General features: G+C 32.4%; 1 protein-coding gene across 6 annotated transcripts in view; it reads right to left on the bottom strand.

The window, feature by feature from the left end:
* Nucleotides 1–13,427, bottom strand: part of cher (filamin A protein cher) — a 627,873-nt gene that overhangs the window by 62,597 nt on the left and 551,849 nt on the right. For all 6 annotated transcript variants that reach the window (XM_081762014.1, XM_081762015.1, XM_081762017.1 and 3 more), the window contains 3 exons: nucleotides 11,753–11,881; nucleotides 7,932–8,105; nucleotides 1,894–2,058 (listed from right to left, as the gene is read on the bottom strand). In XM_081762014.1, the coding sequence (XP_081618140.1) occupies nucleotides 1,894–2,058; nucleotides 7,932–8,105; nucleotides 11,753–11,881 (468 nt within the window). The remainder of the gene's footprint in view (nucleotides 1–1,893; nucleotides 2,059–7,931; nucleotides 8,106–11,752; nucleotides 11,882–13,427) is intronic.

The following is a 13,427-nucleotide window of genomic DNA, read 5'->3' on the forward strand; positions in this document are numbered from 1 at the left end:
AAAGAAACATTCAAATTATATATTATTTTTAAAAAGTAAGTAACTAGGAAAACTGTAATTGATGAAAAGTAACCATCTTCTGACACGCTGTCACTACTTTTGATACAGAGACAGTCCTCGACTTATCGCTCCAAGGCTCTTTCCGCAAGTCAATTTTTTACCATACCCTAAGATTTATCGCAAACACGTAAAAATTGTTCAATAATACTGCAATACAAAAAATCAATTACATAATATGCTTTAGAGACAAGATATAGAACCATATACTTTTATAATGTTGAAGGTAAACGAAGTAACTAATAAGTTTAACAATACTTCTCATATCTGGAATTTCTTGCGTATGTCTTATTTACGTAACTTGGGGCCTGTCTATATTATAACTTTAATTTCATAGAGAAATGTTTGTACAATGAAACTATCTACTAGCAATCATTAGCAGTAAACTGTTCACATCTTAAAGTGACTAACTTTCAAATTAAATGCTTCAAAATTGTTAGATTTTTATTGTTATAGGATCCGCTTATTTTTTGTTTTGTTATTTAAATTGTATTTTAAATACATTATGCATGCATATATTTACTTTATATAGTATTAAGGATGCTTCATTAACCTTTGAAGTGACAAAAATATCCGAAAATACAAAATCGGGCAACTCCAGTCAGCAACGCACAATTTCAGCTATTATCATTTAAAAGCATATTTTGAAGTGGATCCAGTATCTGACACTTGGCAAAAATACCGATGTGAACCTTATCTTCAAGTAAGTCAGAATAAAACATCAAGTTGCATATCCTCCACAAACGTATACAGCTCTTCAGCACAAACGAATCTTCAGATCTTACTCCCTAGAACATCTCTTTAATTTTGGTAAATTTTCTTATTCTAAAACACTTTCGGAAACTTTGCTCTAATTGTTTATGTATCAAGTTTATGTTGTTCAAAATGAACTTACATTATTACATCAAATACAGGTGTTTAAGTTCTTGAAAGTTATGATAGCGTAACTGTGATTTAAGAAGCTATTGTATATCATAAATAACGAAATAACAATTGGATATTCTAAAAATACTCAATGGTTTAAATAGTGTATAGAAACTTGATATCAAACTGTGTAACCATTGGCTTACTACGTATTTGTTATTATGTAAACCACTGACTCCCAACCTTGTTTAACTGGCACCCCCTTCGTGAACTTTCCATGCTTCACGCCTCCTTCCTTTCTTCCCGCTCGTTAGTCTGTTTAACCTTTTGTGATTTCAGATGCAACATCGAAATTTCAAATCTTCAATAATAATAATAATAATAATAATAATAATAATAATAATAATAATAATAATAATAATAATAATAATAATAATAATAATAATAATAATAATAATAATTCATTTTCAGTTAAACTTCTTTATACTATTGTAGAGAAGCATTGAGGTGTTATTTGTCACCACCTTTGTTCTTAACAGAACCACAGTTCTTACTCAATAGTTATTTTGTGTGTACAATATTTAATGCCTCTTTGATACAACACTCTTAACATTTGTAATCACGATTGTAGTTTATGTCTGTCAGTTGCGTTTACCCCCCTTGCTCGCTTTTCACGTCCCGAGGTTCGGAACCACTGAAACAAACGAATGGTATTCATAATCTCAAATTATTACAATTAACCAATGCAACTACTTTACACAGACAAGTGCCTATGTTTATGGTAAGAAATGCACATAAACGTGAAAAGGTTATAATCATTACTGAACTTTAAATGCTGCATCTTCATCTATAGCTCCTAGGGGAAATGCAGTACAATATTGAACCTTACATTTGAAAATCAAGCAAATTAACAGAACAAGAGTAATCCGGTGAAGCATAATTACTTCCGAGAATTGAACCACATACACTTACCAAGGTTCCCATTTGGCAGTTTCTTGAGGAAACAAGGCTCTTCGAGTCCACTTGGTGCTTGAATTGAAGCGTTCAGAGAGCGAATATCTTGGTCGGAAACTTTTCCTGGTAAGGACACCTCGCTACAAGATCCGACGGATATCTGGTTTCTCTTTCTTCCTTCCCCTGAAAATATTGACAAAGCTTGTATATAGTTGAAAAATAAACCCAAAGGAAAGCAGCGAATTAAAGGAAAGGGAATATACTTCTGATCTCGAGCGTCGTTAGAAGGGGTGCGAGAGAGACATGTTAAACCCAATAATTTTCTGTGTCACGTGTAAAGTAGACAACTGGCCAGTATTTTACCAGTAGATCTGGATATATTGCTGCTAGTTTGTCTAAGGTAGGATGAGAGGATGTCGGCAATTTCATTTCTCACAGTTGGTAGCTCTGCTCATGTCTCATATCAACGTTTAATTTCTTCTACTATGTTAAATGTGGGTTAGCTAAATTACTGTATTAAGATTTAAAATAGACCTGTCAGAACTTCACCAAATAAGTTGTTGTTGTGCATACGTATCTGTAGATTCTGATATACGGTACTACTCATTTAATTAGATTCTTGTTACATTACTTCTTTGTAATATTTAATGGCATTTTGATATACTCGACTAGACCTATCAGATAGTGTTGACAACAAACGAGTTTCTGCAATTTTTGTTTCGAAGAACGGTAGAAGGGCACAATTTGGTACTGACCACTGAGAAGTATAATTGATAATTTAAATGACTACTATTGGGTCAATCCACATGAAGTGGTTCAAATATGGGGGAAAATAGTTGTTCGACCACCTCAAAAAATTATAAAACTTTGAATGTAACGAACTTTGTGTATGAGAAGGTCAATAACGCTATTCACGTTTTCGTATGTACAAGTGTTTTCGAACGGCGGCCATCTTTATTGCCGGTGGAGTGCCATTTTTTGCACTTGCAAGCGTTTACGAAAACTACAGTTATTCAGGACGTACGAGTCAGACGGACTCTAAACAAAAACGAATGTTTAGAGGAGGGACTGAGGTGCACGGAAAACATATACTCTTGCTTCTAAATAAATATACAGGGTTGCAAACCAATACATGAAATCACTAGAAAAAGTACTGAAAATTACACTTTTAAAGGGGCTGTAATTTGGAATGGCATAAAGTGGGGGGTTCATATATTTTGTGATGAATACTATTGCATGTAAAGAGTCTACAGAAATATCCACACCTATGATACTACTTGCACCATAGATTTATGGGGATCCGAAAGTTGAAGGTTGTGATTTTGATGCCATTTTTGGGGGCGTAATATCTCAGGAGGGCAAGGTGCTAAAAATTGCTGCTTAGGCCACAAAGTAATTCTGTATGTGAATAAACTATTGCAAAAAAATCATGACATATTACATGGAGAAAAAAATAAGGACATGGAAAACGCAAAGAAAGCACGCGATGACCATGGCCGTAGTCTGAAAAAAACTTAAATGTTCTTATATTTTTCATGCTACATCTCAAAAACTACGTATGGTTCAGCAATTAGGTCAGTTTCTGTTGTGTTCAGTTGTGCACAAACTTGTGAGTGGCGTTTGTTCCATCTTTCTAGCTCCATGATTATTGCCACGTCTATATGGTAAGGGAGTTAGCTCCTCCTTGCACCCACGACACCCATCGTCGAGCTGGACCGCGGTATTAAGGCACTTAATGTATCAGCAAAGTATCATTGAAATCCAATCCTAATTACGGAAGTTAATGTGCTCACAAGGTTGCATTTGTGGAAAATATTTAAAATGATTTTTGTTTTCCTTCTCTTCTATAGCATTACAGCAATAGCTTTTAGTAGCTGTAATTACCACAAGGTCTCGCAATTACACGATTTAAGCAGTATTGCAAACTTCAGCGATGTTTATCATATCTCCGGAACGGGTTGAGATATCGAAGTGCTGTAAAAGGAAAAACAATTTACACATACATTACAAACCATACAAGTAACTAGATATGATACTTATCTCAGCACTTTTTCGAAATAAATGCTTTAAAAAAAAAAAAAATAAATAAATAAATAAATAAATAAAATAAAATTTTCAAGCCCTAGTAAGTTCGCTCCTATTCATTCGAAACAAGTCATACCATGACCATGGTATCCACCACTAAAGTACTTTCGATGTGCATTATCCTGTGCATCTCCGTTATGCTGTATTTGCGTTAAAGGCTTCCCAACTTTGGATGTTTGTGATACTATAATATCCTCAGTTTGCAACACTGAATAATAAAATTGCCTTTTAAGATTACGTTTGACACGTTGATTTGAAATAAGTCATAATTAGACGTAGTGCCATTTGAAAAAAAAAAAACTTTATATTGGGTTGGCCACACTGTTTGTTAAGTCTTTTTGTTTAATACATACAAAGTTGTTCTCCTTCTTATAGTTGCTTCGTGCAAAGTTTCGCTTTTCTCTCTCTTTTGGTTTGTCCGTTATAGCGGATGGTAAAAAATTGCTCACTCTGTAGACGTGGCAAAGATAATGGAGCTAGAGAGACGGAACAAACGTCACTAGATAGCTTTTGCACAACTGAACACAAACAAAACCGGGTCTAATTGCTGAACAATGCGTAGTTTTTGAAATTTAGCATGAAACATATCAAAACATTTAAATTTTTCCGGGCTACGACCATCGTCACGCGCGTGCTTTCTTCGCGTTTTTACCATGTCCTCACTTTTTTCTCCATGTAATATCAGTCATGATTTTTTTGCAATAGTTTATTCACATACAGAATTACTTTGTGGCCTACGCACCATTTTTTAGCACCTTGCCCTCCTGAGATATTACAGATCAAACGTGGCATCAAAATCACAAACTTCAACTTTCGGACCCTCATAAATCTACGATGTCAGTAGCATCATAGATGTGCATATTTATGAACACTCTTTACATGTAATAGTATTCAGCACAAAATTTATGAACCCCCCACTTTATGCTACTCCAAGTTACAGGCCCCACTTTATGCCATTCTAAGTTACAGGTCCTTTAAAAGTGTAATTTTCAGTACTTTTTCTAGTGATTTCATGTATTGGTTTGTAACCCTGCATACGTATTTAGAAGCAAGAGTATATATTCTCCGTTTACTTCAGTCTCTCCTCTAAACATTCGTTTTTGCTTGGAGTTCGTCTGATGTATACGTCCTGAGCAACTGTAGTTTTCGTAAACGCTTGAAAAAAAAAAAAAAAAAAAAAAAAAAAAAAAAAAAAACACCTCCACCGACAACAAAGATGGCCGCCATTCAGGAACACTTGTACATGCGACAATGTGAATAGTGTTATTGACCTTCTCATACATAAGGTTCGTTACACTCAAAGTTTTATAATTTTTGGAGATGGTCAAGCAACCACCTCTGGACCACTTCGTATGGATTGACCCTATTTGGTCTTTCAATAAGTTTACTGATCCTTCTATATTGGATATATAGTATTATTTTGACACAAATAACGTTCTTCTTCTTTTTTTTCGTTAAACTGATTAAAAAAGGTTTCCTTTCCGGTAAATAAGCCAAATTTGTAGAATTCTTGAGGTAGGCTTTTAAGATTGTACATACTTTCAGGGGCGAACCTAAAATTTTATTTCGGAAGGGGAGGAATATTTCTTCAGAACATGCAGTTTTCTTAGAAAATTCTTTTCTTTCTTCTTCTTCTTCTTATTATTATTATTATTCCAATATTTTGAATGCATTTTTCGTATTTCGGAGGGATGTATCTCCTAACCCAGACTGGCTTATCTCTGTGTACTTGTATGCTTATGAATGATAGTTGTTTTGCACTATATGAGTTACAATAAATCATTAAATGTAATCTATGAAATTAAACCAAACCAAACAAAAGCGTATAGCTAAAAGAAAAAAGTTGCGCATGTGAAATGTAGTGTCCCCCCAATATTAAAAAATAATAATAATAATAATAATAATAATAATAAAATAAAACTAACAACTTTAGTACGCATGATCATGTGACAAAAACCTCACAGCAGGAAGTTATTATTCTTTAGCGATCAGAATATAGTCTTAAATTATTATTAAAAATTGGAATCATCAACAGTTGCTTCATAATTATAGAACAGGCATGTACAATCTTACGAACTTTTCTATTGTGTTCATGGAGATGTGCTTCCAGAAGAATCTTCAATGAACTTCCGATTGTTTAATGGTTTTGGTAGTGTTGAAGACTCATTTCATCTAAAAGTACTGACGATGTTCAATTAGTGAACAATTATCTAAAAAAGTGTTTTCATACAAGGAGTGCAACGGATTGTGTTTAATTGATAAGGATAATTAAGAAATAGTAGTACATAATATGGCCACAGGACCCATTGGGTCAAGTCGAGTAGATAATAAAATTGTCACTTATGTAGCGTATAGTTCTTCAATAAATGTATATTTGATATTATATCAATTCGGGTCATTACTTAGAGACTACATTCACGAAAATAACAAGTAAACTCAAAGATGAAATTAGTTTGCTTGATATTCCTTTCAGTATGCACAAATTTTCAAGGTAAACATTTTTTTTTAAGTTAAAACATGAATAGGGCTGAATGTTACATTCACAAAATAACGAGTTCTAGCGCTAGTACTAATAATGGAAACCTGTTTCCACATACAGGGAAGAGAAAGAAAGGCATATTTATCCATCAGACAAATTAAAAAAAACAAAAAAAGCCAGAAAAAAAGAAGAGTATATCGCAAGAATTAAACACGTTAACAATAAGAAATTCAGTCATTATTCTAATTGTTTGAAATAAATAATATTGTATTCAGACCTCAAATACCCCCTCCCCCCCAAAAAAAAAGAAAAGAAAAAAGTAAATTGATGTAAGGTTTCTATAGATTTCTGGTCGACGAAGAGGAAAAACGAGCTTGAAATTCTGCTTATTCTAGTAATATCATTCAAGTTTATTAAAAATGCAATTGACTAATGTCATGTACATGATCAGATCTATTTTATTATATAACACATTTCTGGTGTCATTTTAAAAATGAACAATCAACGCAATCTTGTTCCTTACAACTGTGCCTATGGGAAGAAACAGTATATATTTCTAAAGGTATGTCTTAAGAACTCCTTTTTTTTTTTTATCTCACAAATCAAATAGTCATTAAACTTGTTATAAATACGAAATTCAAATTTTGTTGCTATAATATTAATTTCCTATTATTTGTATAACGTATATTAATATTTAATGAAACTTTTATCATTTCTTTTTCAAAATTATGACGTTAGATGTATCCCTTGTATCCACAGAATGAGCCAGTTTATGAACAGATGTAGAATATTGAATTAGATATAGAGTATCTAGAGTTAAATTCCCGTAAGAATTATTGAAAATATTTCTCCAAAATTTAGACAAAAGATGTCTATTTGGCTGATAATACTATTTGTTATAAATCTAGATAAGTTAAATAACTGTCATGTTTATTTTTCCCATTTGAAGAAATTTTGTTTTAATTTGTTAGTATCTATGAAAACTAGCCGAATTCAGATTGAAATTCACTGCTATTGTTGACTTCTCTCCACGTGGTTTGCCCCTTAAAATATGGTAAATAGAAAAAACGAGGAAAATGATTTAAAAATGATTATGTAACATTATATGGTTACATTTATCACCATTAGAGATAGAAAGAAACAAAAAACAAAAAAAAAAAAATTATTTCAGTGACTGAAGCCAACTAAAAACTAAAACTTGGTAAAGAGGCCACACTGTTAGAGAACTTTTGTTAAATACAAAAATGTTTTTACATATTAGTTTATGAACCTTATAGTTCTTCTTTTTTTATATAATTTAGTTTTCATTAACTTTTCTTTCACAGTACAGCACTACACCTAAACCAACAGATGTGAGATTGAGGTTGGGTATTGACGGTAGCATTTATGATATAAATTCTACTTGATAAATAGAACAGAAAGAAATCTGATATTAACACTTATTATTTTACCATGAATTAAAATTTCAGTTCTGAACACAGAATGTAATTACCTGTGATTTTGGCAGTGTATGGACTACCCTTGATATGTTTGTCACCAAATTTAACAGAGATTTTGTACTCTCCTGGTGCTGTAGGTAGATATGATACAGAAACAGTTCCATCTTTATTGTCATGACAACTTATTTCAGCTTTGCTTGGTCCTTCCACTGCTAGGGACAACCCACCTGAAACAACAATTGATAATTAACAAAAGAGAAAATGATCAGAACAAATCTTTCAAATGTTACACTCTTGGCGCAATACTTAGCAAATTAATACGCAATAAGAGTATATTTTTATTTTAATGATTTTTTTTTTAATTTTTTAGTTGAGAAAGATTTCATAAATAGCATCATATGAAACAGACACTTCCGTTGAATGTTAGTGACATGAATTCACTTAGCCGTGTATAACGAAATGGACCACAAAGGAGCAGTTTCCAGATTTCTTTACTGTATTTCAATGTTTTTGGAATATCATCACCGTAGACCATTGGAGTCTGTGAAAACTATGCTCTATCTTCTCTCCAATTTGTTATCAAAAATACTATACGGTAACTAAAACTAACATCAGCAAGTAGTACTGTTCTTCAAAGTAAGTTGTAAATGATTGCAGGTCTCGCATACAAGAACATACTTTTATAACAAGTAGTAAGATTCAATCTGGAGTTGTGGACTTAGTAGTACAATATTTTTTTTTCTTCTATTTATGAACATAAATATGGAGAAAATATAGAAAATTTCTGTAGGGTTCAGCTTCTATCTCATGATTGCAATCCCTCCTTCCGTTTCAAACCATTAGAAGCTGATAGCTGACACACATATTATGAGTATATGAGTTTATTATTATTATTATTATTATTATTATTATTATTATTATTATTATTATTATTATTATTATTTCTTTCTTTCTTTCTTCAAAATTCGCTTTGAGAATTACAGATGTTCGCAAAATGGCATTCATAGCGTACACACATATGTTTGCCTAACCTTGTTGAAGACATAAAATTAAAAAGTATATATATAGACAAATAATTTCTTAGAGACATAGAGAAATATAGAAATAAAATTAAAAAGTAAGTGTATATATACTTTTTAATTTAAAACAAACTCATCCTCAGACAAAGAAGAAAATACAAAAAATCTGTGCCAGTTCCTAAAAGTATTGCACATATTTTTCTAAAACATTAACAAATATGTTTGGGTAGGATTCTTTTAGCCCAATTATAAGCACAACAAGCAGTCAGAGTTAAATGACTAATATCTCATATAGGCACGTCCAATTAATATAATTATCTTTTCACGAGCACATAAATGTTAGGATTAATGCATTCCTACTGCAATAAAATCTTTTCTCTCGTAAATAATATACACAATTGTCAAAAATCTAAGCACATACTGATTTTTCAATATTTTCAAATTAAAAGACATAGTGTCTATACAAAACTCTGTTTATTAGTACGTTTTGTAAAATAAACAATGTTCATTACATAAGGATACCCAAATGCATATCCTGTTTACTTTGACACATTTATTGAGGAAAACAGTTTCGCATTAAACAAATAAATATCGAACAGACAACTAAGCCATGCTTTTTCTGGTGACGCATCGTTTCAACGACATCCGGGTTGCTTGTACGATCCGTTATTAGCAGTTGTCTGTTTATTACCACGAACAATTGTGTGTGTGCTATACTCAATCGTGTCGTATATGGTTAAACTTGGGTGCGAATATGTGATATGCGATCGTGCTGCCTTCACTCGCGTGAATTAGTAAATTAATGTGAAGAATGTGAAAGTACTATAAAATGCAGAAGAAAAACTGAACTAAATGTTGAATCACGTGAACAAGTGATTATTTTGAGAGAAGATCGCTCAGTGGTTGCAGATATCAGTCGGAATAATGCGTCTAGCTCTTGAAAAACAGTAACAAATAGGTGAAAATATTGCATGGAAACAAACTGGTCGCCCAGAAATAATAACTTTTCGTAAGAACAAATTCATTAGAACTACCAGCAAACGGAAAATACGTTTAACCACTCCGGAAATAGCAACAAAACTATGGAAAGGCCGATTCCAATCAATATCACATGGAACAATGGTCCAAAACTTGCAGATTTACGGCCTTGAGGGGTGCGATTGCTGTAACGAAACTATTATTTCGAACAGGAAACATTGCAAAAAAGTACTATTGGGCAAAAATATAAAGACTGGACCGGTAAACAATGGAAGAGAATACTCTGCACTGACGAGTCTAAACGTCAGCTTTTCGGTTCCCAACACCAAATGTTTTTGCGTCGTTCTTCCGAAAAATGCTTTAATCCCGACTGTGTAATACCTACAGCAAACTACAGAAAAGATAATGTCAATGTGTGGGAATGTTTCAAGTTGGTGATTTAAATCAAGTAAGTGAATAACTGACAAAAAATGTATATCACAACATTTAATTGAGGCATGCAATTCTATTAGGAACGCAAATTTTGAGCCGTTATTTTGTATTGCAACAGGATAACAATCCCAAGTTATGCAGTAATTTATCTGCAAAGCGAAGAATAGGCTCATATCATCACAAAAATAGAATATTAGTCTCAAAATTTGTCAAGCATCAAGATCTTGTGCGAGGACCTTCACATGGCAGTCTGTGACAACATTCCAACGAATACTGAATATCTATGAAAGGCTCTTCAAAGCTGATGGAGTCACTAAAGTTGGGTAAATGTGTCAAACAAATGCTTGGGATTTGTAAAGTTCTTATCGAGGTTAAGGATCGGCACTTCGATGAACGTACACTTCCTCAATAAATTTGTTTCAATGAATGTTTGGAAACAGAAGAGCGTATTTTCGTTTTATTTTGTGAACAATGATGCTTATTTTGCAAAACAGTTCCAACAAACAGAGGTTTGTATGAACACATTGTATTTGAAATCTTCTGAAAAATCAGTAGTGTGCTCCAACTTTTGACAGAGACTATATTAGATATATATTATTGCAGAACAAAACTTCCTATGCAGCTATGTAACTATATGATATTACCTTGTAAGACGAATTAGGCTCTAACAATTCTCGTTTAACATCTATTCAGCAAGTGTATGTAATCATGCGCTTATTCGAAAGAATTCGTTTATGTTATGTTTTACGCTCGTTTTATTCAAATGTATGAGATCTTTAAGACATTTCGAAGAGGAAGATAAAAAAAGAAGTGATGTAATCCAGTTCACATTATATTTTATCCTTATATAGCAAAGAAAGATCATAGTTTAATTTCACTACAATATAGAGCAGATCGAGTCATCTAATCAATGTTAATCAAATATTATGTTATGTAACGCAGTTGATATTTTCATCTTAAACTAATTTAACATATGGTAAATAATATCATGATTTTCGCTTGCTTTCCTTTAAATACGAGTCCATGTCTTCGATTTGCATTCTCTATTATTCATTATCAGGACAATGATAGATCTTACAGAGGATATATGGTTAAAAATGGTTGAAATGGATCCCTATGATTAAAAATTTAAAAACGAAATTAAAGGAAACACTGCATTCGATAATTGCAGACATGTAGTCTTCCAGCTTAAGTTTTGATCGGAATAGTTACTACATTAATAAGATGTTTTGCATTATTTCTATACATTTTGGCATAGTCCAATATATATATATATATATATATATATATTTTGCCTAAAAGCATGCTGAGGACGTGAAGTGAGAATTCGTTAAATACAGGTGATGTGGTTTCTTAACCAACTACTTTAATTGCATTACAAAGTGAGAGTAAATATTGTTTAAATCATTAAACATGTGGTAGCATACTCAATTTGTAAATCTTACCCGCGCCTGCTCCTTTAGTTGATATTGTGAAGTTCGATGGTTCACCACATACTCCATGTGTCAGACCAGGACCATAGGCCGTCACATATCCGCTGCTAATGGAATCCACGTGGAATTTGAAGGGAGACCCTGTTGAACAAAAAAATATACTCTTATATTTATCATTTTCTTAAACAACAAATGGAAATTTATACTCAATAATATTATGATGCTTAGATAGAAGTCCTAATTCAGAGTGTTTGCTTTAAATGCTCCTACTCAATTTTTCCCTGAAAATGTTAACGCGAACTAGAAAAATACTCCGACCGAAAATATACGCTGTCTAACCACATCAGCCAAAATATCTCCTGGTATTAAGGCGTATTATCTTGATCTGTAAATGATGGCAATGTATGAACAATAACCTTCATACTTTAATTTTTTGCCTAGTGATACACTTTTCATTGCAATAAAATACAGAAGGATTATTAAAAATGTAATGAAAAACTATAAATTACTTGTCCCACCTACAAAACACTTCTTCTTTCATACTTCAAGTAAATTCCTTGCCCTTCGCACTACACCTTTGACAATTACTTTTACTTCTTATATTAGGTTTATTTATTCTTGCCCCCTTGTTCTCTCTGGCAAGCAATGATAGTGAGATTTAGTGTTCTTTTTCACTCATTCGTCAATTCCCAAAATATCCGTCCGAATTACACAGAAAGTATTTAGAGACGAGAGGAATCTGTTGTATGTCAAAGGAATCAAAATAATTGATTACTCAATTAACAGTAATATTTTCTGTATCATTAGTGTATCGATTTTGTATATAATAAATCCAGATCAAATCCTCTACTAACTGCATGAAACTATACCATATTACAATATTTAAAATAAAAATACTCGTACTCAAATTATAGTTAGACGACAAATTAGGTTTCCTGATTTGTTTCAACGTCATAATTCTAATATTTATCATAATATTGAAATATTTACGTACAGAGAATTCACAATTGTATCGAAATGGAAACTTCTCTAAGGGCTATAACGGAAATAGTTTAGAGTTATTATACATTCTTAAGAATGCTTTTTGGTTAACTCGATGATTTGGCATTCAGTTTCAATAAAGAATTCTATCATAAACACACTCATCACACATTTATGTACAGAGAAAAGAAATTATAAAAATAACACTAATTTATACAAAGTTGCCATTAGCTGAAAATCAATGAACATTTAAAAAGCACTATTGAATATCAACTATACAAAAACATGCTTTCTTAGACATTTAACTAAATGTAGCAGGCGTAAGCAATTATTAATCACTTAGAACACCAAGAGACTTCCAATAAGTGGAAGTACTAATTAGTAACTAAGAAAAAGAGGGTAAGAGATATTAATAGTAGATCACACTGTAGAAAATTGTTACAATCTCTGATACAAGAGAAGTACATATGAAATATTGCAAAGTGACTGTAGCTTGCAAACCAAGATTGAAATACCTACCATTAAAAATAAGCCTGAAAAGTGCAACCCTTCAATACTTATAGCGTCAGTGTGCAAGGTGATCATAGGAGAGCTGGAAAAACAAAAGGTGAAGTGGCTGGAGATGAAAGATAGTGACACTGAAGAAAAACGCCCAGGATGCCGCCATTTAGAGTAGATCATGTGCAAAACACATGACATTTTTGAT

Source organism: Thermobia domestica, chromosome 6, assembly GCF_964235325.1.
Source record: "Thermobia domestica chromosome 6, izTheDome1.hap1.1, whole genome shotgun sequence".
Lineage (NCBI taxonomy): Eukaryota > Metazoa > Arthropoda > Insecta > Zygentoma > Lepismatidae > Thermobia > Thermobia domestica.